This window comes from Physeter macrocephalus, unplaced genomic scaffold (assembly GCF_002837175.3).
Source record: "Physeter macrocephalus isolate SW-GA unplaced genomic scaffold, ASM283717v5 random_215, whole genome shotgun sequence".
Classification (NCBI taxonomy): domain Eukaryota; kingdom Metazoa; phylum Chordata; class Mammalia; order Artiodactyla; family Physeteridae; genus Physeter; species Physeter macrocephalus.
In genome coordinates, this window is record NW_021145501.1 from 1 (window position 1) to 27,600 (window position 27,600).

The window sequence follows — 27,600 nt, forward strand, 5'->3', positions numbered from 1 at the left end:
TTAATTAATTAATTTTTTAAAAAAAGAAATATAGATCTCCCTTTAGGGAAGCAGCTTTAAGTAAAGAGAAACTGTGAAGCAAGTCACTCAGACCTCCAAGTACTTTGTTTAATTCAGGTAATATGTTATAAATCACATGTGCTGATAAGAATGCTAAAGATACAAAATATTTACAACTCAGGGAGCCAAACAGAATATATTTGCTATCTAGTCATATTAAAGGGAAGATCTCTGGTAAGATTAAATGAGACTATGCTTGTTCTCTGTCATAAGTGACAAACTATTCAGTCGTGTTTTCCCGTCATTCGGTATAAAGAGACTATGACTTAGCTGTCAAATTATTTTACTAGAGTCCATCTTTCTTCAACTGCTATGTAAACCTTCAGATCTATGGACACCAGAGTTTGGGAGACACGTTTTAACTAACTAAGAAAAGTCATACTTTATTATAAGGTGTATTTTTGGATCCTGGGACATAATAGGTCCTTCAATTTATTCATTTTCTATACAATCACATTATAAAATATCTTATTAATATTATTAGCTTCTTTGTTCAGTCTTTTGAGTTACCAAGTATGAAATCATATGCATGTAATAATTTTGTCTCTTTCTTTCCACTGTTAATACCACTTATTTTATTATTTTACCTTAGAATCCCCCAAACAACATTAAATTGTGATCACTGGTTTCCTTTTTACTATGATGTATGCTACTGGTGTCAAACAAACAGTCTTTGCGATTCAAAAAAAAAAAAAGAGAAATCATAAAAGTTGGCTAAAGCTGAAGATGTGGGTCTAAGTATATCTACAATATTGCATCAACATATGCAGAATTTTTTTTCCAGAAGGAATTATATAAAAGTATTAACAGTGGTTATTTGGGGGAGAGAAACTGGGAGAGAGGAGGCTTTCATTTTTCAGTTTGTATCCCGGAAAGTTTACATTTTTAAACCATGTACAGTGTTTTGTTTTGTCTTGTTTTATTAATGCCAAAGAGAGTGAGACCATAGTGTATTATTTTGTTTTCTTCTTCTTACTTGTCTGCAAAAAGGAAAATATTATTTATACTAATAAATATTTTTTAACATTAAAAATTTTTTTAAAATCTGGCTTATGATAAATATCTACCTGGAATATTTATCTGGTCTCTGTGGTGAAAGATTCTGAAGCCCAAAAAACAGAATCCACAAAGAGAAAGAAGTTGTGAAGGTGCTCTCTCCAACTAAGGGAGTACTGTAAACTGATAGAGGCTTTCTGGAGGACAATTCTATTAAATATTTAAATGTCCATTCTGGTCATACTCTGTCCCAGCGATTTCAATGCTAGGAATTTATTTTATAACACTTGCTTAAGCACTTAAAGATGTGTGTAGAAGGATGTTCACTGCAGCCGTCTGTATCCAAGAAAAACTAGAAACAATTCAAACATCCATCAAGAAGATATCGGTTATGATACCTCCATAATCTACCCCCATTAAAATGAGCAAGGTTGGTTGACATATATTGACATGTCCAAGGTCGATCATGTGAAAAAATAAAAACAATTTGTAAAATGTGATTATATATTTTTAAAAAGCATATGGATAGAATAGTCTTGGAAAAAAGATATGGAAGACTGTATATAGAGCTGTTAATGGTGGTTATCACTGGAGGGCAGAATGACAGGAACTTATGCTTGCTACATTTTTTTTGTGATATGTAAATATTTTACAATGACAACGTATTGCTTTGAAATTAAAAAAATAGGTGATGTTACAGAAAAATGTGTAATGACAAGGTACGCACAAAATAATTTTAAGAAAAAGGTGGTTTTTAAAATAGTATGCAGTATAAAAAAACACACACAAAAGAGTATATGAAGGATTATTCCATGTCTGTAAAAAAATTATATATATGTATATATGTATAGCTTGCGTAGAAAAATGTGTTAACAGTAGTTATCCTTGGACAGTGGGATTTTAGGAGTTTGTTGTTGTTCTTTTGATTTAGATTAAAACTATTCCCAAATGAAAATACATAATTTTTAAATAAGAAAAAATTTTAAACAAAGATATTAATATTCTTACTACATAAAGAACTATCATAAATTAGTAACAAAGGACAAAACTAACCAGAAAAATATGGACAAGTGTTAGGTACTAACAACAGAAGAAGAAATACAAATGTTCAATAAACATAAAGATGATCAACATTTTTGAAGAAAAAAACAGTAACATCATTTTTCACCTATCAAACTGGAAAACAAAAACTTAATTGTAATATGCAGTGTAGATGAGGGTTCAAGGGGGTATAATTTCTTCAAAAGGAGCATGCTCATTCTTTTCTGGTAGGACAGTACAACCATACTTTTAAGGGGCAATTCAATAATGCATAATCAAAAGCCTTGGATTGTACATATCCATTGACCCAGATATTCTACTCCTAAGAATTTGTACTAGGGAAATATTTGTAGCAAATATTTAGCTACAAGAATGTTTATTATCAACACGGTTTATAATAATGAGAAATTGAAAACAACTGAAAGGAGTTACATTTAGGGGACTGGTTAATACAAGGAATTGATTACACTATGGTATGTACATATATTTTATTCTTTGCTGCTATTTAAAATGATGTCAGGGCTTCCCTGGTGGCGCAGTGGTTGAGAATCCGCCTGTCGATGCAGGGGACACGGGTTCGTGCCCCGGTCCGGGAAGATCCCACATGCCGCGGAGCGGCTGGGCCCGTGAGCCATGGCCGCTGAGCCTGTGCGTCATAGATAACTAATGAGAACCTACTGTATAGCACAGGGAACTCTACTCGGTGCTCTGTGGTGACCTAAATGGAAAGGAAATCCAAAAAAGAGGGGATACATATGGCTGATTCACTTTGCTGTACAGCAGAAACTGACACAGCAGTGTAAAGCAACTATACTCCAAAAAAAATTTTTTAATTAAAAAATAAAATGTCATAATAGAACACCAATAAATCTCAAAAAGGAGTTGAGTGAAAGAACTGAAACTCAAAGAGCACATACTGTATTATTCCTTTTATATAAAGTTCAAGAATAAATAACACTTATTTGTAGTGATAGAAGTCAAAGTAGCGGTTGCCTTGGGGTGATATTGACAGGAAGAGGGCAAAAGGGAGCTTTCAGGGCCAATCAAAATGCTCTAGATCTCAATCTGGGTGGTGGTCACATCGGTGTCAAAATATGTTATAAAATTAATCCAGCTGTTTGCATAAGATTTGTGCACTCACTGTATGTAAATTATACCTCAGTAAGTGCTATCATAAAATATCACATCACAAAATGATGCGATAATGGCTCTTAAAATATGAATTATGCACAACCTCATTGTTTATAAGAGAAATGAATATTAAGACTATGAAGTAGCATTTTAACCTATCAAAGTGGCCAAAATAAAATAGTTTGACAATGGGACTTCCATGGTGGTCCAGTGGTTAAGGCTCCATGCTTCCACTTCAGGGAGCATGGGTTCAATCCCTGGTCAGGGACTTAAGATCCCACATGCATGCAGTGGCCAAAAATAGTTTGATGATGCATTGCACTGGCTGGGCCCTTAAATATACATATGGTCGTTCAATTGTTTGTAATAGCAAATGATTAGAACAACCCTAAATATCCATATCCATCAATAGAGACCTGGCTAAATAAATTATGGCATATTCCTTCAACAAATTACACAGTTGTTAAAAAGAATGAGATAGACATTTCTGTGCTGATGTAGAAGGATCTTCAAGACTCACTGTTAAGTAAAAAGAAAGCAAGGTACGGAACAATATGTATAGTATGCTATCATTCGTGTAAAAAAAAAGTGCATGCATGTATATATGTATTTGCTTGTAAATGTATGATACTCTTTTAGAAGGATCCATAAGAAACTGGCAATAAGGCTGCCTTCTGAAAGGGGAACTGGGTGGCTAGGAAAGAGGAGTAGGAAGGAGGCTTACTTTTCATTGTATATCTTTTTACATCATTTGAATTTCATCACATGTGCATGTAAGACATTAAAAAATTAACTTAGTTTGTTTTTTTTTTTTTTGCGGTACGCGGGCCTCTCACTGCTGTGGCCTCTCCCGTTGCGGAGCACAGGCTCCGGACGCGCAGGCTCAGCGGCCATGGCTCACGGGCCCAGCCGCTCCGCGGCATGTGGGATCTTCCCGGACCGGGGCACGAACCGGTGTCGCCTGCATCGGCAGGCGGACTCTCAACCACTGCGCCACCAGGGAAGCCTTAGTTTTTTTTAATAAATAAAATTATGTAAAATATTTAATGATGGTGAAATAGTCATGATATTTTGTTGGTGAAAAAATAGGTTACAAAACAATATAGTTTATGATACACTTTTATTAAAATTATTATATGCATATATGCAGGAAAAAACTACTGGAAACAAATACATCAAATTGTTAACAGTATTTTTTTGGGGGGCAGATTTTGAGTGAGTTTTAGTTTCTTCTATGTGCTTTTCTTTGTTTTTAACTTTGTCAACAATTAAAATATATTAGTGTTGTAATCAGATTATGCTTATGTTTAGAATTATTAAAGAAAAATCTACCTTGTTTTTTTAAGGTTTGAGTGAGTTTATGAATTATTCATAGGACTTTTGTGAATTTTTCACCCTTTTTATCTATACCGTTCGTCATTACACTTCATTACAAAGAATAAAATTCTTATTACACAGAATAAAATCATATAGTGTTACAATAAACAGATTTTAAGTGGCCTTGACGCCTCTCCTTCTAAGTGGTAATATCTTTCTTTCATTTTGTTTTATTCTATAATTGAACCTTGATTCTTGAATTGTAATCTAACTCAATATTTCTCCCATCCAGTGGCCAAGAAATAGAAACAAACAAAACATGTCCATCTCAGGCCAGTGACTCTCACCTCTTCTCCATCAATGATGTCTATCCGTGCTTCTTGAAGCCAGGCATGCAGCCAAAGGGGATTAAATATAACTCTCAAGCCAACCTCGCCCCTCCCTTCTTCCCTTCTGGGAACGTTGGGATTAACTCTCTCTCTCTCTAACACTCCCAGTTACAGGATTCCAGAGGGTGCTGTGGACGCAATGAAATGGAGGGCGCTCTCCAAGTGCTGAAGGCAATTATTGCCCGAGGAACTCCTTTTCCTCAGCCTAGGCTGGGAGGAAGGAAGAGACCAGAGAGGGAGGAAGGGTGGCATTCTCGGAACCATGAGGATAAAAAATATCCAAGAGCTAAAAATGGGTGCACTTAGTAATCTCGTGAGCAGAGAAAGCCATGGATACAATTCTACGGTTTCTGGGAAGGCCTTCTACCACTTCCTTACTCTTGGTTGAGCCCTTGAGTTCCAAATCTAGTTCATTTCTTAAGATTTTTATATCCCTTGAAGTACAAATGTCTTTTAATTTTCTATTGATTACAGCCATGGTGAATTCGTTTTGTCAGATCTTTTTATGAGAATAACTAGACCAGCGGTTTTCCACTTTTTCCACTTCTAGACTACTCACATGGGAAGCATCACCATTATTTACATCTTTCATGACACATATTTATTCTAAGTCAGACTGTAGTACATTGCGGGGGATTTCTTATCAGAATCTGGGGAAGCGTACGTACAGTTAGCAAAAGCCATTTCTGAGGTCCCCTCCCAGGACTCCGCCCAGGCCACTTTTCAGCCTGGATCACCATGGAGACCAAGTGTTTCCTGAAGGCAGGGATTCCCTCTAAGTCCCCAACATCAAGCATAGTCGCTGGCCCACAGGATGCTCTTCATAAATATTTGTTGAAGAAACACAGATATTGATGGAAGAAGAAAGCAAGAAGATACTAGGGACCTGGATGTTTGGATGAGACAACCAGTAAGAGGGGAAAATGTTAACCACTGCCCAGTTGTGTCAAAGGCTAGCTTGTGGGGAGACAGCACATATAAAATGATAATAACATCTAACTCTTATTGGGAGTTTATTATGTGCCTGTCACTGTGCTAAGCAGTTTATATGCATTATCTCATTTAATGCTCACAGCAACTGTAGGAAGTAGGTACTATTATTATTATTACATTTTATAGATGTGAAAACTGAGGTTCAGAGAGGTAAGGTAGCTTTCCCAAAGTCAAACAGCTGAGAAATGGTAGAGCAAGCTTTCAAACCCAGCAATCTGATTCCAGACCCACACTGCCAAAGTGATCCCAGAACTGACGTGTCAACACTGCGTCAGAGCCTTGTCGTGGCTTTTCCTTCCCCTCCCCCACCCGCCCCCCTCCATGTGGGCATTTCTCCAAATGTTTCTGGACAGAGCTAAAGCCCTTCATCACTCCCTTTTGGCAACCTCAACCCCTTTTTCAGAAGAATGCAGTTCTCCCACCCATCCTCTCCAAGGAGCCTCCCTCACCATCTCTACCTCCAGGTAATAATCCAAGACTCTGTGACTCAGTACAGCTCAGGGACTAGAAGACTGTTAGGATAGAAACACTCAGGGAGACCCTCCACCTTTGAGGAATGCCTCTGAGCTCCACTAGGTCTCCACCCACAGCAGTCTAAGCGCTCCTCAGTGCTTATTGCAGACGGCTTCTCTTCAGAGTCCCCCAACCCAGGACTCTGTTCTCCTCTGACCCACTCCAAGCTTCCTTGTCTCCTGTCCAACTGTGTTTCCCAGCACTTTCTGGAGTTTTCCACTGTGTGTGCTGACTAAAGCTAATGGGAGGGCCTAAGATCAGGGGTCCAAAGACGACCAACCTTTTCAGTCTTTGCTAAAGCACTTGGTAGAGGCTGAACTTCAGAGCACCAGGACTGATTTCCATAGTGACACCCCTGGGGATTGTTGCCATGGTAATGCTGGAGAGACACTGGCCACAGTGAACATTACCTCCCCTCTCCATTTTCCTTTACAGACTCACCCAAGGCTAAGGGGAGACTCCTCCCTCTCTTCAGACATCAAGGGAATCCTGAGCCACCTCAAACAATACTGACCCTGTTCCAATAATCCTGCAGGTCCCACCCTGGCTTTTCCAAATGAGGTACTTGGTGACCCTGCTTTTCTGCCTCCTTAAGAACCCACTTAACCATCAGGAGACCTAAGGGAGGTAGAATGTGGTAGATACTTGAATGAGGGAGGGAGGGAGGGTGGGAGGGTGGGAGGGAGGGAGGGAGGGAAGGGGAGAGACAGAGGAAGTTGGGGTGGGGGGTACGGAGAGGCTATGTGTTTCTCTACTGTCATCCCTCCCGTGTCTTGTATAGATGCAACAGCTCAGACAGCAGGCACTCTGCCCACCAAGACCAAGGCAGAGAGACACTTAAATGGGTCCACTAAAAAAGTCACAGTGGATTCTGAGTGACCCAAAGAGCAAAACAAGGTACATAGCACACACAGACAGTGACCCAGACACCCTTCTACTATGACTCAGGCCATTAACTTGGGCAAAGCTCCATCCCCCAGATTCCTGGGAGAAGTCATGGGGGGGCGGTGTGGATAAGGCTCACAGAGCTGTCTTCCCAGCTTATTCTCCTACATTTTGCCAAGCAGAAAAAGCCCACGAACATTAGGGACTCTGTAGCCCAGAGCTAGCCGCAGTGCAGAGAGGAGAGCCATCAGAGAAAGGAGCAGGGGTTGGGCTTGGAGAGATTAGCTTCTCCCACCTTCATCCTTCCCTCACCTTCCCAGACATCCTGAAGCAGCTTGCTCCATGAATTCCTCAGTTTCCCACACACTGGTCCCCAAAGGGAGCTAGAGGAAGACAGAAGAAAGGGAATGGGAGATTTCTTTCCCTTGCTGGGACCCTCAGGGCACTCCTCAAAATCACTTCTCCTATAGCCCTCATCCTCCGGAATGAGGAATGAATAGAAAAGGCTGGGAAGGCAAGCTCCAAGGATGCTGCCTGAGACAAAATGGCCCCCCCCATAAGCACTTATCTTGGCAGGAGAGATTGACAGGAAGGGCTAGGGCAAGGGAAGATACAGAGCAAGACAAAGGTACAGCCCTGCAAACATCAGGCAAAACAGATAAGGAAGGAACAGCTGTGGAGTAAGATAGAATCTGAATTGGCAGGGGGCCTTGGGCCTCTCTTCATCTCTCCTCCCTCTCAACCTCCACCATGTCTCTCCTATTTAGCTGGGCAAATTGGACAGATCAACACAACTCCTTCTCCCAACATCACCCCATGCCCTGCGCCCACCATGCCAGGATGGATGGCCCAGAGAGCCTAAAGGAGTTGGTTCAGATTTACCTAAAAAACCTAGAGCAAGGAAGCTAGCCTTAAAAGTGGAAGCCTTTTGCGGATTTGGTCCTCCATAACTACCTTTCTCCTATTTCTCAGCCTTTATGTCTCAGGGGACCCTCAAGCTCTAACTCTCACAGCTAACGCCCACTGTCCAGACTATTCAGAGAAGAGGCCCCGAGGGTTGATCCAGGCATTATTTTAGCCTGGCCAGACTGACCAGACTGCAAGGTCTAATGTCCCTGAGACAAAGAGAAGCAGGGGCCCTCTCTGTGTGGCAAACACACACATACATAAGCACACACACAGGGCGAAAGCACCCACTTGAGTCCATAGTGTGGGTGAAACAGCCTGGTGATGGACTAGGGCCCTTAGGGACAGGACATGTAAGCAAGTCTCTTCCTAAGGCATGTTTACTCAAAGTCCCAATCTCACTGATTCAGAAGGCCCAGGCTCCCTCCCCTTTTTTTCCTTCATTCTTTTAACAAGCATGCCCTGTGCCAAGCACTGTGGATCAAAGACACATAAGAAGCGCCCCTGACCTTGAGGATGGTCCTTATATGGGCCTCTCCCTTCTCAAACTGGCTACAGTTTCCTGGCCCAGCACCCCTTAAGCCCTACTCCCTATTGGACTTAACCCCAGATCTTTTCACCCCATAGCCTGACAGTCCCAACCAATCTAGGAAAGGAGGGGTAGGTGAGGAATTCCCTAGGAATTCCTTTGGAGCCATCACAGACAAAAGTCCAGAACAGAAAACCGTGGAGGCAATGTGATACAGAAGGAAAGACGTGAGGTTTGGAGTCACAGATTTAGGTTCAGATCCGTGAATTAACAGTGTGACCTTGAGAAAGTCATTCAACTTCTTTGGGCCTCAATTTCCTCATCTGTAAAGTGGAAATATTAATACCTTCTTCAGAGTGTTGTTTTGAAGATTAAATAACATATGTAGAGTAACAAGCACACAGTAAATACTAGTTCTCCTTCTTAACAAGGCCTCTTCCATGGGTAGGGGCTGTCATGATGAGGTAGAGGAGATGGCTTGCTACTTTTTATTGGATCATCAAGAGAAAGGATGAATACGCAACTACTTGTTAGGATCTCAGGGTTTGGTTATTTTTATTTGTTAGGGTGAGCTGGGGGGTCTGAAATCCTCTTCCTACTGTACCTGGGAGGGAAAGGCAGACATTTCCTTAGAACCCAGAGGCTCCCCCACCAAACTGGGTGTGGCACCAACATATTTCTTTCTCTGAAAACCCTTCATCAGACCTGTGCCCTCCCCCCAAGTCCAGGCTGTAACTACTTCAGGGAATGATGGAGGCCTTGATCCTGGAGTCCACTCTCATTTATACCTCCGCAGAGACCCTGAACTGCCCACCTCTCATCTAGCCCATCCACTAGTCTCCCCCTTCCTGGGAGGTGGGGGTAGAGATCTGAGCCAATAACAAAGGGGAGATGCGCTTTCCCTAGGGAAGAAGGAAAACATCAGAAAAACACAGGACTGGCTCTAGGGGTGGGGACGCTGCAGAGAGCAGCAAAGGGGAATCCGGTCCCCTGATCGCGGGAAAGTAGCCCCCTCTCGCTCTGCAGAGACTCGGCCGCCGGCCTGGCCAGGCCACACCCAGCCATCCTGATGCAGGGAGAGGAGGGGCTGCGGCGAAAAGGATGGAGGATGAGCGATGGAGAGAGGGCGCAGAGACAGGCAGGGGCTGAGGCTCGGCAGGGGAAAAGATTCAGCCTCCCGCCGCCTCTCCGAAATTCCCTCCAGGGGCGGCACTCACCCCAATAACGACGCTGTCGTCCCCTTGGAAAATGGGGATGAACTTGTCCCCCCGCAGAATCTCAGCCTGGTTTAGGGGCCGAAATCGGCAGAGCACCTTGATGCTACATTCGTTGTTGGTCTCGGCCATGGTGGTCGCCGGCGTGGGGCTGGGGCACTTCTGCTGCAGGGGTCGTATGTGCTCCGGGGAAGAGGGGCTCAGCTGAGGCCCAGGCAGAGGACAGGTGCTCGGTCTCTGGGGCTCAGAAAGGCGCGGCGGGCGCCTGGACGAAGGCTGAGGAACAGGGCCGAGGCGCGCTTCCCCGTTCCTGCGGCACCGTGATACGGGAGACCAGGGCGTCTGGTCCTCTCTCGGCGCTCTGCCTCTCCGCCCCTTGCGCTGCAGCGCGGCGCTGCGGGCCTGGGCGGGGCGGCGATGGAGGAGCGGGGCGGGGCTTCCTTCTCTGGGGGCTGCCACTCCGCGGCGCCCACCGCCGAACCGCGGCACCTCTGCTCTTTTCTCGCTTCCTCTCCCCACCCCTAACCCTCGGAGATTATCTGGTCCTCACCCCTTCCCCACCCCAGTCACTCACTGCGTCCCAAGCCCTGCATCCCAGACCCGTCTGTCCCTCGCTCGGACTCCACCCCCCTGGAAGGGCTAAGGGATCCGAGGTGGGCCCGTCTACTGTCCGGGGAAGAGAGTCAATAGTGCTTACACCTCCTTTATTCCAAGGCATCCTTCACCCCCATCACAATCCTCTCTCCAAATTGGGAGCACACCTCTCCTCCCCTCTTCCCACAACCCTCGCAAAGACTCCCAGCCCGCTCAGCCTTCAAGGGCAGCTGCCTGTACCCCTATGGAGGTGGGTGTCCAGGTCCCATTTTTTCAGAGAGGAGGGTCAAGGGAGGTCTGGCTCTTCCCTTCCCCTTCTACATCCAAAGGTGCACTCTACTCTCTCCCCAACATACACAATATGTCCCCCGTTGGAAGGAAGAAAAACTCCTATTCTGGCCTATCAGAATTCAAAAGCAGGTAAAATTCTCATTTTTGCCTCATAGGTTGGGGCTGGGATGGAGGTAGGCAAGAGTAATTTTGCAAGAGAAAGGGAGTCAGAAAGCAGTGATGGAGGGGTGATGATGGCGGTGGGTAAGGCCAGAGGGGCTTTGAGAAAGGACCTCTAGAGCAGACATCTGCATTTGGGCTTCAGGCAGGTTTAGGCACCTACATGAGTGTGTTTCCTGTCTCAGTATTGTTGGACAGAGTCCCAACACCCCAGCCCCTTTCCCAGGCCCTTCTTCTGTTTCTCTCCCTTCCCTGGGGAAAAAAAAAAAGGGGGGCCAAGGCTAGAGATTCTGTGTCCTTCCTCCCCTCAGGTCAGACTCCTGCTGCAGCCCCTGGACAGAACCACCTAGAAACTGGCCAGATTGATTTTTCTCCACGTCACAGGGCCTCTGCTGGCCAACAGAGTTAGACTGCAGGAGTTGAGGCTCTAGGCCAAGGGGAGGAGCAGGGTGATGGGAGAAGAAGGGAGGAGGGGATGGAGGTTCTGCCTAGCAATTGCCTGGTAAGTGTCTAGGGTCACTTAGATACTATGAGGCAAGGAGGAGAGAAAGATGGCCTGGCCAGACAAGACCTAACCACTCGGAAGGCAGCTGATGGGGTCTCCAAGTTGGACATATACCCCTAACTCACCTTGAATCTTAAGGAAACTGAAGGAAAAGGGTTCAGCATAAGAAGCTGAATGGGAAGGCAGTAGGACTATGGAGAAAGAGGCTTGGGGAGGAGCCAGGAGAGGACACATAGAATGACAATGAGTTCCTATAAACTCAGAAATATAGGCATCTCTTCAGTCACTTGGTCTGGCACTATTTCTAATTGTTGCAGCATCCTGCAAGCTCAGGAAATAGCCCAACCTCAGGCACCCAAGGGTTCCAGGATGGCATCCTTAGTGAAGGAATTTCAAAATGCTAGTCCATAGAGGGTCACTGGTCAGAGAAAAAAGTTCATGTGTATGCATCCCTCCCCCCCCAAAACCACCACACAATGTGGAATGTGGTAAGTTTTTTAATAAAGCTGGATTTGTTGTTTCAGAGGACTGTCTTTTATTCTGAGAGTACTGTATGTCCTTCCATACTTTTCTACTAAGTAATGATGGTAATAGTAGAGAGTAGGTTTTTTGTTGTTTTTTTTTTAATGTACTTACTTGGCAAAATAAAAAGGTAGCAATACTATGCCTGTCTTCAAAAAGGTTTTTTGTTGTTTTAATTGTATTGAACTGTGAAATTCAAAAGTCTGAAAACCATTAGTGAAGGGATTAAGAGCACAGAAGTTATTCAGACAGACATGGTGCTACCAAGTGCCTATTCTATTTGAGGTAGAATTGCCAGATTTGAAAAACAAAAACAGGAAGCTCAGTTAAATTTGAATTTCAGATGAAACACTAATAATTTGTGTATGTATGTCCCATACCGTATGGGACGTACTTATACTGAAAAGACTATTAGTTGTTTATCCGAAATTCACATTTAACTAGGTGCTCTGTATTTTACCTGACAGCCCTAACCTGAGGTTACTTAACTTTCTCATTCCTAACATGACTAAATCTTTACTAAATTTTACTTGTTGTTATTGTTGTTTCGAAGCCCTGGCTGTGCCATAGCATGCCTAGCTGTGTTATTTTTACCTAGTTATTTAATTTCTGGGAGTCCAAATTTATTCATCTGAAAAACGGGAATTATAAAAGCTCTTTCACAGACTCGACGTAAAAACGAAAGAAAATAAGTCGTACGAAGTAACTCCCAAGGCGCGTTATTGTCCATAACCCGCCCAAGCCGGATCGTCCAAGACTACATATCCCACAATCCTAGGCGGCGCTTCCCCGCCATTACGTCATTCCCAGGTCTCGTTCTCGCCAATCCCTGTCACTCCAGGGGTGTGGTAGCGGGTTGTTCTCGCGACTTTTGCTTCACCCTTCTCTTGTACTACTCCTGTCGCGAGACTTCCTACTCCTCCGCCTCCTCCGCCGCTCCCTTTGCGGCCGCCTTATCCCGGACCCGGACCCAGCCTCTCCCCTACCCGAACACCGGCCCCGGCTCCACCGAGGCCCCGGTCCCCCAACCCCGCCTCGCCGCCGCCATGGCGGACCCTAAATACGCCGACCTTCCCGGCATTGTGAGTACACGGCCGGCCCTGGCTCCCCAAGACCGCGCCCCCGACCTCCTAAGGACCCCCAACAGACAGCAACCCGTGACCCTTCCCGCCTGAAACCCCTCCTCCGCCCCGAGGGCTCCCGCCGCTAGCTCCCCGACCGGCCGCTGCACCCTCCGGACTCCTTCGACCCGACTGGGCCGGGCCGTGGGACGGCCTACAAGGCCCCTTTCCGGCAGTCGCCGGTTTCTCGGCTCAGAAATCATCTCCAGGCACTTAACACTGTGCTCGAGTGCTTCTACCATCCGTGTCAACACCACCCGTGTCTCCCCAAATCTTCCCATGAGCCCCCCCACCCCCTCCTGAGACACACATACCAGACCATTTGGTGATGGCCTTCACCCTGGCAAGAGTGAAGAGGTTACCGTGACAGAACCCCTCTTGTGCCAGATGGAGAACTATGTCCTCTGGGGAACCTCCTTCCCAAACCCCCGCACAGGCCGGCATGTACCCTCCCTTTGTGCTACCCTGCCTGCGTTCTCGGGGTGGGGGTTGGGATAGGACCTTGGCTACTAAGGTCCTGAGTCACTCTCAGCCCTTGTGCCAGGGTAGCGTGTACAGGGCCTAGTGATAACTCCTCTCCTCCTGACATGAGGGCCGAGGACCCGCCCCCCTTCAGATTCAGGGTAACATCTTTGTCATCACTTAACATTCACCATTAACCGTCAGGTGTCCCCACTGTTATCCCCACCCCTCTGAGACATGGGAACTGACGGGCAATTCACGGGGCAGGTGAAAGAAGGGGCAGAATCCTGGCGTCACAGCCTGCTTTCTCTGTTAACTTGTTCAAATGGAGTGGGGTCAGGGGTGTTGGTGGATGCTGGGTAGTGAGGTTGGGTGGTCACTGCTTCTACCTGCAGGCCAGGAACGAGCCAGATGTTTATGAAACCAGCGACCTGCCTGAGGATGATCAAGCGGAGTTTGATGCGGTAAGACTGTGTGCTGCCTCAGGACTCCTCTGGACTCTGACCTCTCTCCCCCAGGCAGGCCCTTTCCCTTTTCTGGCGAGCCACAGCAATAAGCGGGTATGCCAACCCAGCCTGGGTGGTATGTAGGTCGCAGGGCTTGCAAATGAGCAATGCCAGGAAGGAGAGTCAGGTCAGTGGAATTACAGCTAAGAGGCCTGGTACTTGGGCCTTTTAAATAAAATTGAAATATCTTAAAACAGGTTGGGGGCTAGTGACTTAGCTAGGGCCCTGGGTGCTAGTCCATGGTAATGAATCATGAATCCTGAGCACTTACAAACTGCTTGAGGTTAAGACCTAGGCCTTCTATTTCATAAAATATATTGCTCAGTACATGTTTGTTAGTATCCTAACAAGAGCTAGACTTTGAAATATAGAGGAATACTCTTTTATGTGAATATACAGTATCCATTGGCCAAGGAGCAGGAAAATGAATTCGAGATTTTAGAAAGATAAGGAACCTGGTTAGAGCAAAACAAATTTGAGGAAGCACATAAATCTTTCATATCATCAGAGGAGAGGCCCTGGTAGCACTTTCAGATTCAAGAAGAACTCAAGAGGAAGGAATTAGCTATGGACACATTTTAACCATAGGGGAAACCACTTAGCATTATTTATTGAATGTGTTCATTCTCTGTTGATTTTTGTGCAATGCAGAGGAAGAAATGTCCCTGCCCTCAAAAATCACCCAGACTAATGGGGGAGTTAGGATACATGTAGGAAACATGAAAGGAAAAATTGAGTGAATGAAATCAACATAGTAAAAATTCTATGTGTAAGTGCCAAGGGGAGCAAAGATCTATTAGCATGTCTTATAGGATGTGTTTTAGGTTCTGTAATTTCCAAGGAGAGCTGGGCTAGGGTCACACTGATGGTGTGAGATCTCAATAAAGTTGTGACCAAGAAAGAGTCAGTGGGTACAGGCTCAGTATGTGTGTCTGTAAGTCCTGTGGTTATGTCTGTGGGGCTGGTTAGTTCTGGAGAATGCTGGTGGCTGGCTTATAATGTATGGCTTGGCGTACTCACTTATTCCTTATTTGATTTCCCCCATGTGGAAGTGGTTCCTACTTTGTGGGGAACACCTTCCCTGTCCCCTCTCAGAGTGGTGTGTTCCTTGTTGCTTCTGTACTTGCTGGCATGTCAGTCTGTCCCCCAAACTTGAGTATCTGGAGATAATGCAGATGTTGTCATTGCTCAGGACCTAGGTGTGGACCTGTCACTCTAAGAGGTATCTTATTAGGGAGCAGTCTCTGACCTCAAAGGGCAGGAGTATGTATACCGAGGACTCCATTCTACTACCTTAGTTCAGAGATTGTTCAACTCTGGCCTAGGCCTCTGCCTATAAAATATCAAGCCTTCATGGTGAGATAATGAGTGGAACTTTGTCCCTTTGTCGCTGGCTGTGATATAGACAGGTAATATAATAGCAGTCCCCTTTCCAAACGAAAAAATACATTGTAATTTTCCTTTTGAAGTTATGGGCTATCTCTTAATAAAAAGAACATGACCCTCATCCCAGGCATGGAAGAACTGAATGTGCAGCCCTGATTGGCTGTTCCTCCCTGCTGAGCCTGCGCAGCCTATTTTAGTAGCATCTAGTGGGGTGGCTGATGGGGAGAGCACACCATAAGTGTTCATTTCCGGCAGCATGTAGCCCAGGATGCCGGTATAGAAGTATATAGGAACTGGATGGTAAATAGAAGAGGAGCTAAGTTGCCTCCATCACCTAAGGCTCAGCTAAATGACTCTCCATCACTAGGGAGGAGTAAATGAGGTGGGGAGACCTTTACTTCAGGAGCCCTGGCGGGAGTGGGAGAGGCCTGAGATGTTTCCTGATGTCAGCTAATGTCTCTGGCCCCTGCATGTCCCTGTGGGCCTTAGGAGGGCAGCTTTCAGGAAGTCAGCTGAGTAATGGTTCTGCCACTGCTCTTAATACTGACGTATATGTGCAACTTGAGGAGCAGTGGGTTGTACTTAGACAATCCAGAAACCATTTCTGTGAGGCCTGGATTCTCACTAGCAGCCTGTCCCCTTCTCACTTACCTTCCCAAGACCTAGTACAGGTGACCGTGCACGTCACCACTATTGTGGCTGAACCATGAGATTTCAGTCACCTTCTTCACTGCTGGCAAGAGCATGTTCTGCCGTAGTTTCCAGGTTATTTTCAACTTTAATTTTATTAGTTTTTGAAGTAGGTAATATATGCACGTAGAACAAAAAGTGTCTCTTCCCACCGCTGCGTGCCACTGCTTAGTTCCATTCCCTGGAAGACGACCAATATGACCGGCTTCGTATGGAACCTTTCAGGACGGTCTCCAGATTTTTATTTAAAGAAATAGTCAAGGGGTACTGACCCTCACTGTCTTTTCACTTCCTTTCTCATTGCTCCACTGTGGAAGAAATTGGGCTGCTGAAGGAAATAATATCGTATAATAGCCCCTAAAGATTGTAATTGCTAGTTTAACTTAAACATCAAAGTTTGCAGTTCCCATAGTGGGGAGGATGGGGGAGGAAAGTAGGAGAAGGTTTTATTTTTGGTAAACATGATCCTGATTTTCCTGCTATCCCTTCAAAACTATTTTAGCAGGAACTAAAATATTCTGAAGTGAATGGGCCAGAAAACCGCACAGTCTAGCTCTTTCCTCCTCAATGTAGGAGGATCCCCTCTGCATTTCAGACACTCCTGGGTTGATTGGGGTGATGGGCTTTTTGGAAACACTTCTTAAAATGTCTTGTCAGGAAAGCTAATTCCCAATTGGAATTTCTACCCCCCCCGGGCCCACAGCCTACCTTTGGGTCTGTGAGGCATTCTGCTCGTGGCTTTTGAACTGCCGGAACAAGGGGAGTAAATTTAGAAAACTCACTAGAAATAGGATTTAGTTCCTCCCTTTATGCTGTAACTATCCCTGATGCATGTGAAAGGGAAAGAGTGACCTAGCCTTAGTTTGGTGGGTCTGTGGCAGAGGCTTCAGTTCTCCAAAGGTAGATAATGCTGAAAACTCCACCAGCCTGAGATGTGAGATAGTAGGTTCTCTTCCTTACAGTTTGGGATATCACAGAGTATGCTTGATTGTGTTCATTGACTATTGGCGCAGTTGAACTTATCTGAGTTTTTCCTAATGCTTCCCCCATCCTCCCTCCTCACCACCTTGCCTGGACACTAGTTTGCACAAGTAAGACCATTCGATGCTTCTTCTCTGCATGTTTTTTTCATTTGCCATCTCGCATGCAATGCTCTGTCACTGTGCTATTGTTGCAGCTAATCGTTTTAAATTCTAATGCATCTCTAGCTGGGTCACTAAGGGGCCTGCTGGCCTCATGGTTAAAGATCCTTAATCAAGGTTTAGAAGCACAACTATGATTCATGGATCATTGTCTCTTCCCCATGTGAAGTGTGCAGAATACAACTGTCCAATGGAGGATGGGATAGAAACATGGAGACTAAGAATGCTTCTGGACATGAGGCATTTAAGAGCTGGAGTTGGAAGGGGGTTTCCTTTCTCCTCCACAGACTGAAATGGAGTTAAGAGAAAGGAAGTGACTTTTAGCCATTCTGGACAAGGATGGAGAACAAGGGGGACAGCAACAGTCCTCACTTCTTGGCTGTATGTGGATTATACCTGGTAAAAACCTCATTTTAATATTCCCCTATGCTAAGCCTTTGGAGAAAGGTAAATTGGATAGGAAAAGGGTGTTATATACATTTTTAGGGTACTAGCTTGGGTTCTTTGTGCTTCCGTGAGTCTTTCTGTTTCTGTACCCCTCCTTTAGAAATGGATGGTCAGCACCATGTTGGTCCATCCTGGACAGTTTTATTCTACAGCACTATCCGTCTTCCTTGTCATCATGGTTCCGAAGTGCCCCTGGCTGCGGTGTGGGCACAGAGCCTAACAGGCTCAGAGAGCAGCAGTGACCTCTTCCCGTGTCTGATCTGGAACCTCAGGTCTTGCCCTCTGAGGCATAGCCACTTAGCCAAACAACCCTGGGGCGTCTGGGAGGTTATTAGTGAGAGGGACTGGGAGTCCTGTACCAGGTAAACTGGTACCTGGGATCAGGGCACTTTAGAATTTTCTAATCAAGTTGGCTGGTGTAATAGGTTCCCATGGTGACTATTACTACTCCAGGTTACAGAAATTATCCCTAAAATCTCATTTCCCAACCCACGCATAGGTCAGACCTGGAGGTGGTATATACTATTTACAAACAAATATACCACTTTTCCTTTTTTTGATTTTCTTTCCTCCCCCATTCTGCTTGTTCCTCATGATTTGAACTTGAACTTATGGCCCACTGTCCTCTCTTTTTCCTTGAGTTTTTCTCAAGCTGGTTTTAGCTTGGTGAGGCAAGTAAGAGAAAGGTATAGTGTGTGTGCCTCCCCTTGTGTGTTTGCATGTGTGCACCTGTGAGTGCTTACACCCACTCTGCAGAGACATCCCAGCCTAGACCACAGGACCTGGATCCACCTCTACCCTGAGCTGAAAGAGGAGTCTTGGCTGGGCTGGACTCTGGCATGAGACAGGAGAATGGCAAGGTTGAAGTTCAGATGTATCTAGCTGAAATCTCTGGGGCAGGATGCAGTTGTTTTTGTCCCATCATGTGTTTTCATATACATATAGCCATCCCCGACTTCCCACACTTCTGTCTACCCATCAGTAGAGTTCCTGGAAAGGCAGTGCTTACAGCTGGATTTCCTCTCCTGGCAGTTCTTTACCAGTCTTGCCTGGAAGTGGAGCCTTGTCTACGTGGCCTGGACTAAAATACAGCCTGTTTGAGATACTCTCACCTTTCCCCCTTGTGTACCCTCCAACCCCTGTGAACCTTGTGAACAGAGGGTTGAAGAAATATATTCTGCACATTTCTGGTAGCTGTGAATCTTGGTGTCTTTTGGACTCTTTGTGCTAGCACATCATGGCAGAATTGCTCTGGATCCCTCAGAGCTGTAGGGTGAGTTCCCAACCACTCAAGATGGATGTAAACACACCAGACTACACGAGGGACCAGGATTTGCCCTGCCTCTCCTCTGGCAATAGAGAATGAGGATGGGGCTTCAATTAGGTACTTCGTATTTCCTTAAACTCACCATCTGCACCTGACATATTTTGTTCTGCTTAACATAAAGTCATATCAAACCACCCACATGAGCACCCTCATTATGACTGATTCCGCCATCCAAATGCCTAATTCTTCAAAACTAGAGAATCCGAGAGATAAGAAGACTTGAGGGCTTCCCTGGTGGCGCGGTGGTTGAGAGTCCGCCTGCCGATGCGGGGGACGTGGGTTCGTGCCCCGGTCGGGGAAGATCCCACAATGCCGCGGAGCGGCTGGGCCCGTGAGCCATGGCCGCTGAGCCTGCGCGTCCGGAGCCTGTGCTCCGCAACGGGAGAGGCCACAACAGTGAGAGGCCCGCGTACCGCAAAAAAAAAAAAGAAGACTTGAGCCATGAACTCCCCCTTGAGAATCATGGACCTTCAATCAGCTACAGGTTCTCAGACAGCCTCTGCTTCACATTCTGCCATTTCTACAGCTTCCCCTCCATCTCAGCCTTCTCTCCCCCCACTTTCCTCTTCCATGCCACCAGCTTGCAACATCTAACTACTAGTTCTGAGATGATCCTGAATTGCTGCTGTTAATGGCAAAGCTTCATGACATCCTCACCACCAGAGAGGAAAGGGTCCCAAGCTCTTCTTTCTCTTGGGGTATGTGGTGACCCCAGCTGAAATTTCTTGGCCCCAAAATTTTGCTAGGCTCCCCTGGGCCCTGTGGTGCAGTATGTTTGAAGACTATCATGTAGTGCATGTGACAATTTGCTAATAACAATTTTGTCTTTTTTTTCCCTCCCTCACCCCCATTTCCCCACTCCCTTTCCTTTTAACTCTTTTGATTTTCTCACCTCTGGGGAAACCACAAGGAGCTGGTAAGAAGCCTGACCTTTCATGTGCTTTTTAACGGGGTGTGCTATGATGGGCAGTTGTTTCTCTGTCCTTTTATCTCTACTAAATCTTTTGTCCCTCTATTCAGCCCCAGCCCCAGCTGACCTTTTCCCATCTCACGAATCACTGTAATGACACTACCTCCAGCCCATGCCCCCAGATCTCCGAGTCACTGGCGGAGTAGGTGCCACCGGAGGGCTAAAGTATGCTGTCGACCTGAGTCTCCGGGGCCACACCCTCGGAGAGGCTCCAAGAGGATGCCAGCGTCGGGCAGCCCTTCTGACTCAGGACGTGCTCCTGCAGCAGGAATAGTGAGATGAAAGCACTGACCGTCCCTGCTACCATCCCAGAACCTCTGAGACTCACGCTCTGTTTGTTAACCCTTTCTTATTCCACACCTTCCCTGTTGAGGAAAGGAAATAAGAAAGTAGGTTCTCATCTGCATAGTGCCTGGCTTATAATAAGGGCTTAACAAACTGGTAGCTGTGATTAATTTCTTTCCTTGGTCTGTAGACTATGCCTCCCAAAGAGGTTTTTTTTTCTACCTCATTGGCCTTGATAGGGGCACTCACAGGAGGAGTGGCATATTCTTGAGGGGGAACTTGAGAGAGGGTGATGTTGTTTCCTGAACATGAGTCCTTCTCAGACAAACACTTTTTAGAGGCCAGAGACCACACAATTATTTGGCCAGTGTGTGCTCCGGCCATAACATTTCAGAGAAAATTAAGGAGAGACTAATTTGGGACTCAGTTGTTTCTTCCCCTAGGCACTTGCATATGGGACATTGAACCCTTTTATTTTCCCTTAATCTTTAGCTCTTGCCCCTCTGCCTAGCACTTCCCTGAAGAAGAGGTAAAGGTCGAAGTTGATATTTTCTCCTTACCCCCCTGCCTTATTTATAAAGTTGCCACTCACACCGGTTCCTTCTGTAATAGCAGAGCAGAGATGAAGGACGGAGCTTGTGTCTGCTGCTCTTCCTCCATGTCTCTCCATCATAACCACTCCCCCACCGGTCAACCCCTACTACACACGCAGACAGAGACTCTCAGTCGTGGATACATATTAGAGTGACCTGGGTAGCTTTTAAACTGGCCTACTACCCTGGCCCTACCCCAGAACAATTAAATCAGAATCTACAGAGGTGAACCCAGGCCTCTCCCCCGCCCCCACCCCCTTTTCTAAGTGATTCTGTTATGCAGCCAGGGTTGAGAATCATTGCTCTGGCTAAAGGAAGGAAGACTCTCTTTGCCTTCCTCCTGTGGAAGGTGGAGATGTCCACCCCAACAGAAAAGGATTCCTGGTCTCCTTCCGTTTCCTTCAGTAACGTAATGAGACCTGTCGGACTGCTGACAATTGAAGGAGAGACATGCAGTCTGGTGGACGTGGTCTTGGTGTAGTTATTAGAATCTGAACAGCTAATAGATATCTAGTAAGGAGGGAACCTTTCTGCCTCAATTTCTAGGGTGAAATCTCTTTCACTTTCTTTACCACGTCCTCTCTTTATGGAAGAGCTTCAGTGCTTGAGAAACAGCAGAAGGGTCAGGGAGAAGAGGCAGGTACTGCAGCTTCTCTGAAAAGATCCTGGGCTGTCTCCATTTCAGGACTTACACGTGGCCTTTGCCCATGGGTACTCTTGGCAAACAGATACAGCTTATGCTTGTTGCTTCTAAGATGTCCCTTAAAAAATAATACAGCAAGGAACTTCCCTGGCACTCCAGTGGTTAAGACTCCACGCTTCCAATGCAGGGGACATGGGTTCGATCCCTGGTTGGGGAACTAAGATCCCATGTGCTGCGCGGCCAAAAAATTAAAAAGCATTTGCCTCCTCTGTGTCCCCTGAATTCCCTGACTTCACGGCAGCCTGGAAACAAGGCTTCTGGTCAGACCTTCTGCCAGCCTTCCCTTTTTATCTAAGATCTGGTATCTTCCCTTCAGCAGCTATGAAAGTCCTGATATTCACTTTCAGAGTTAGTAGCTTGATTGTCTCCTCTTTCCCTCCAGCAAGGATGGGAAGTTAGCTTGAAAATAGACTTCCTCAGCAGCAAGGAAATTTACTTTTAGGAGGGGGAGGTTAAAAGAAGTCAAGTTGATTTCTTGCCCTGAATGCATGGTGTGTGCCAGATAACTGGGAGGGCCCAGTTGGATTGGGGAAGGGGAGGGGATAGGGAGGCTTATGTACAGAATGGGCGGGGAGGTTATGCTGTCTCTGTTCCCAGTTGAATCAGGGTGTTAATATTTATACAACTGAGACTCCAAATTTACCAGGAAGCTTTCATTTCCGAGGTTGAACCTGGGTCTATAGCTTGGAATGGAGCCGCCCTTCTTTCCCCTTGGGAAAGTACGGCCCAGTCTCCCAGTGGTTTGGGGATTTTGTGGGGTTGGGGAAGTTCGAGGGTGGGAATGAGTCTGCCCCTGGTCTGAACTACCTGTTCCTGCAGGAGGAGCTGACGAGTACAAGTGTGGAGCACCTCATTGTCAATCCCAATGCTGCCTATGACAAGTTCAAAGACAAGAGAGTGGGAACAAAGGGACTTGGTGAGACTTGGTTGGAAATTGGATGGGGAAGCCTGACCTCAGGCCTTACTGACTTTTGCTTTGGGCTGTCTTATGGAAGCCCTCACAGTCATCTGAGACCATGACTGCTGTGGGTCTTGATCAGGCCCTCAATTCCATCTTCTTTTCTTGGCAGATTTCTCAGATCGAATTGGAAAAACCAAAAGAACGGGATATGAATCTGGAGAATATGAGATGGTTTGTTGTGTGTGTGTTGATGGGAATGGTGCAGCAGTCCTATCCCGCGGGCATTTAAGAGAGAGATCAAGGGACATAGTTGGGATTCCAAGTTTCTCTCTGGTTGGGGGCCCTGAGGAACCCAGCAGGATGCAGTTGAGGATGCTTTGTCCCCCCTGCTGTTTGCTCTGGAGAGTCTCCAGGCCTCCAGCTATCTCCAGTTCTCCTGTACTAGGATGATGTGGATTCTGAGTTGGGTATGATACACTTACAGACTAGGCCTGGGGTTTGGACAAATTCTTGAGGTTCCCTCTACTGGGAGTTGTAACATCACCATCTGTGCTTGCTCTCTAGCTTGGAGAGGGTCTGGGAGTGAAGGAGACACCCCAGCAAAAGTACCAGAGACTGCTGCATGAGGTCCAAGAGCTGACGACTGAAGTTGAGAAAATCAAGGTAACTATAAACTCTCTTCTCCCCTCTCTGCTGTGACTTACATAGCAGAGGAAGACCTCCCAGCAGAAGGAGAAAGCTTCCCTAAGCTCCTGGATAAGGGGGCTGAGATTTTCAGAGTTTAGAAATGCACATGAATTTATATTCAGTGCTATAGGTGGGTAAGGACCATCCCAGTGACTTTCAGCCACGGGTATTTTTTTTTTTTTTAAATAAACTTATTTTTATTTATTTATTTTTTGGCTTCATTGGTTCTTCGTTGCTGCACTCAGGCTTTCTCTAGATACAGTGAGCAGGGGCTACTCTTCGTTGCGGTGCGCAGGCTTCTCATTGCGGTGGCTTCTCGTTGCGGAGCACGGGCTCTAGGCGCCTGGGCTTCAGTAGTTGTGGCACACGGGCTCAGTAGTTGTGGCTCGCGGGCTCTAGAGCACAGGCTCAGTAGTTGTGGCGCATGGGCTTAGTTGCTCCGCAACATGTGGGATCTTCCTGGACCAGGGCTCGAACCTGGATCCCCTGCATTGGCAGGCGGATTCTTAACCACTGCGCCACCAGGGAAGTCCTCAGCCACAGCTATTTTTAAGGGTCTTGATCTATTTTTTTTCCTTGACTCGCTCTTGCCACCCCTCACTGTGTTTGTTTTCATACCAGACGACAGTGAAGGAGTCAGCCACTGAGGAGAAGCTGACCCCCGTGGTGCTGGCTAAACAGCTGGCAGCCCTGAAGCAGCAGCTGGTTGCTTCCCATCTGGAGAAGCTGCTGGGACCAGATGCCGCAATCAACCTTACTGACCCCGATGGAGCTCTGGCTAAGTGGGTGCCAGACTTCGTTGGGAAATCATTGGTGACTGGGGTGTAGAGGGACTCAGCCAGGTACTGACAGGGATACAAAGGGGAGAAGTGGCCTAGCTGTTCCTTAATGCTGACTGTGAGGCAGAAATGAGAGTGACTGGGCTGAGCCACATCCTTCAAGTCATGATATTATTTCTGGTTTCCTGACCCAGGCGCCTACTGCTGCAGCTGGAAGCAACAAAGAACAGCAAAGGGACTGGTTCAGGGGGAAAGACCACTAGTGGGACACCCCCAGATAGCAGCCTTGTCACTTATGAACTACATTCTCGGCCTGAGCAAGACAAGTTCTCTCAAGCTGCCAAAGTATGTATGTATGTGTGTATGTATGTATGTATGTAATGTTGGTTGAGGGGCTGGGGAGATGTGGCTCTAGAGACTTTCCTGCCTCCCTCCAAGGGATCACATCTGGGGAGAGGGTGCTGGGAATGCTTGATTCCTCTTGATGTCTCATTCTCCGTGTTTGCCTCGCCATCTACTTTCAGTGAAGACTTTAAGATTGTGACTAGGGATGTGTTCCAGGGAAAGAAGTCCCTTGGCAGAGCGGTGGGGAGAGGGTAGGGGAGTGGTAAGCCGACAAGCAAAGAGCAGGATCTTACCTCCCACTGCCGCAGCAGGGAGGTGGATGGCAAACCTCCCCTCCTTCCTCCCCCTAGGTGGCAGAACTCGAGAAGCGCCTGGCAGAGCTGGAAGCAGCTGTACGCTGTGATCAGGATGCTCAGGTCAGGTGCCCTCCTATACTTAGTCTAACCCGCATATCCTGTGCCCTGAGCCCTGAGGTCCACAGCATTCCACAGAATCCTGGGAGGAGTCAGGAAAGGGCTCCAGTTACAGGATCAGCCAGGGGTTGCCCGCTAGAACCAGAAAGGATGGAAGAAGGTGGTAATCACATGGAGAGATAAGAACCACTGACTTCTTTCCTCCTTTTCCCCATCAGAATCCCCTTTCTGCAGGTCTGCAGGGAGCCTGCCTTATGGTGAGTGTAAAAGGAACTGGAGTGTGTGGATTACAGAGGGGATATCGGGATTGGGTTTGCTTGGAACATTGGTTTTGGATCTGTAGCTATTTATTACCTCCAGTGGAATATGGGGTGGCCTTTTCTAGTCCGATTCTTCCCCTTCATGAAGCTTGTCCTAACCCCCGCCCCCAGGAGACTGTAGAGCTATTGCAAGCAAAGGTGAGCGCCCTGGACCTTGCAGTTCTGGACCAAGTGGAGGCTCGGCTACAGGTATTAAGTGGGGGGGTAAATTGGATTACAGGTAGCTTGGGACTCTGGAAGCCCTACATACCCTATCAACCTTAAAATCTGTGCTTTCAGAGTGTCCTGGGAAAAGTGAATGAGATTGCCAAGCATAAAGCTTCTGTAGAGGATGCAGATGCACAAAGCAAGGTCAGGAAGCTACCTTTCCTCCACCTTCATACGATTTCCTGCTCCCTTATGTACTCTTCTGGTGGTTAAGAGTAAAGCATGAGAGCACTGAATGCTCAGGTCCCTGTCTTCATAAGCTCTTCATAGCTGAGAAAAGGCAGTGCTTCCCTCTTGCCCCACCAAGTTGACCTTTCCCACCCTAGTGAAGTGGTGTGTACTTCACTGAAGGTTGGCCACTGTCTTGTCCCTCCAGGTGCACCAGCTGTACGAAACCATACAGCGCTGGAGCCCCCTCGCCTCCACCCTTCCTGAGCTGGTGCAGAGACTTGTCACCATCAGGCAGCTGCATGAACAAGGTGGGAGGCCAGCTGCCAGGGGTGCTAAGAGGAATTAGAAAGTGCGCAGCTTTTGTTCCCTTCCCTCTGCTCTTGGATTCTAACGCCACACATACCGTTCTGACCTTCTTTCATAGCCGTGCAGTTTGGTCAGCTTCTGACACACTTGGATACCACACAGCAGATGATCGCTTGTTCCCTCAAGGACAGCGCCACCCTCTTGACCCAGGTGTGTGCCCCTTTATTGGTTGGCTACTTCCCTTCCCCAGCACACACAGGCTAGGTTCTCCAGCTTCATCTCCATAGGGTTCTGCCTTTGCCCATTTGGTGGCATGGTGGTATGGCAGGGGCTTGGTTTGAGTCTCCATACTGTTTCTCAATGGTTGTGGGACGTTTGACAACTTATTTAATCTATGAACCTCCATCTTACCATCTGGAAAATTATACCTACCTCAGAGTTGTATGGATTAGGTGAAATAACATGAGTGAATTGTTAAGAGTTCAGTGAACCTCAGTTTTTCCTGTAAAACCTATCCCTTCACTCTGGAGTCACAGCTTGGTTTTACCCTCCCTGGGTCCTCACCCAGATGCTCCTGAGCACAGCACATCGGATGGAACATAGGCTTTGAAATCAGGAGCTGGGCTCCCACCTGGTTCTGCCACTTCTTTCCTGACGCTGGGCAGTGAGCCTCTCCTCTTCCTTCATTTTCTTGGCAGTGCCCAACACATAGCGAGTCCTCGGTTTCTGTTGGGGGCACTGTTCTCAGAGCTGGGAGAAGCACTAAAGTTGTCTTGTAGCACAGGATCAAGATAAATTAAAGTGCTTGGTATATGTTCTTCCTCCAGAGCAGTTTTCTAAAACTGGACCTCTGAAACCCTCATGTCAACAAAATCTTACTTGTTCCTCATTACATAAAATAGATAAAAGAGCTGTTCTGGTTAAAGTCACGACGGGAATTCTTAAGAAGCCTGCCTGCTTGGCAGACCCTGTGCGAGGTCCACGGTATTCCAGGGTAGCCTGGAAACTGGCGCAATAACCTTCCCGCTCTGGGGCCCATCAACTTGTTTCCGTTTCTTTTTTCGTTTTTTTAATTTGGCCACGCCGCGCGGCATGTGGGATCTTAGTTCCCCAACCAGGGGTCAAACCCGGGCCCGGCAGTGAAAGTGCTGAGTCCTAACCACTGGACCACCAGGGAATTCCCCTCCATTTCTTTTTTGTCTTCTGTAAGAGAATTTCTTCAGGTCCTCATTCAGGTAAGCACCCGAACCTGACAAAGAGTAAAATAGCTCTGTCACTTTTCTAGGTGCAGACAACGATGCGTGATAACCTGTCCACAGTTGAGCGGAACTTTGCCAACATTGATGAACGGATGAAGAAACTGGGAAAGTGAGCACCTGTGGGAGATGGAGAACAGGGGTAATCCCTACCCCTCTGAACTCCGTTAACACCTTACACAGGGTTTCCCCTTAATCGTAACTCTCACATCCCATCTGACACTGGGGGCAAGGGGTTCTTCTTGCATGTGGGGCTTACACCCCTCCTCTGAAGAGTAGTGGAACCTGGGGGATATTAGATGGTGGTCTCCCCTCAGGCCACGGGGATGAGGACGTGGGCCCAGCCACATGCCAGCTCCTGTCCAATACTGCTTTGCCTGGTGTGGGGAAGGATTGGATCCTGTCCTTCAGCACAGCTTGTGTGACTAATTGTAATACTGTACAACTGTTTCTGACCATTAAATGCTGTTGTACTCTGTGTGGCCTCTGCTGTTTCCTAGGGAAGAGGCAGCACTAGAGAGAGAGACATTCACAGTGT

The 27,600-nt window shown here is 46.7% G+C and overlaps 1 protein-coding gene across 4 annotated transcripts; it reads left to right on the plus strand.

Moving 5' to 3' along the window:
• The first annotated feature begins 12,916 nt into the window (after window positions 1–12,916).
• On the plus strand, window positions 12,917–27,540 carry DCTN2 (dynactin subunit 2). Of its 4 annotated transcripts, XM_055082678.1 has the most exons (15): window positions 12,919–13,127; window positions 14,024–14,092; window positions 20,037–20,078; window positions 22,497–22,593; window positions 22,748–22,809; window positions 23,143–23,241; window positions 23,887–24,047; window positions 24,239–24,389; window positions 24,740–24,805; window positions 25,021–25,059; window positions 25,234–25,311; window positions 25,402–25,473; window positions 25,706–25,808; window positions 25,925–26,016; window positions 27,092–27,540. In XM_055082678.1, the coding sequence occupies exons 1-15, from the start codon at window positions 13,092–13,094 to the stop codon at window positions 27,176–27,178; spliced, it is 1,254 nt and encodes a 417-aa protein (XP_054938653.1). In that variant the 5' UTR covers window positions 12,919–13,091; the 3' UTR covers window positions 27,179–27,540. The 4 variants fall into 4 exon arrangements, with proteins under 4 accessions (XP_007103957.1, XP_054938653.1, XP_054938654.1 ...); XM_007103895.3 differs by lacking the exon at window positions 20,037–20,078 and having other exon boundaries at window positions 12,917–13,127; XM_055082679.1 differs by lacking the exons at window positions 12,919–13,127; window positions 14,024–14,092; window positions 20,037–20,078 and adding an exon at window positions 17,664–17,751.
• The last annotated feature ends 60 nt before the right edge of the window (window positions 27,541–27,600 follow it).

Excerpts from the sequence above, each read along its gene's own strand:
- DCTN2 (XM_055082677.1), top strand. The coding sequence starts at position 20,190 with ATGACACTACCTCCAGCCCATGCCCCCAGATCTCCGAGTCACTGGCGG. Across the intron at positions 24,390-24,739 it reads AGTTCTCTCAAGCTGCCAAA|GTGGCAGAACTCGAGAAGCG; the intron begins GTATGTATGTAT and ends TCCTCCCCCTAG. Across the intron at positions 25,060-25,233 it reads TGCAGGGAGCCTGCCTTATG|GAGACTGTAGAGCTATTGCA; the intron begins GTGAGTGTAAAA and ends CCCCGCCCCCAG.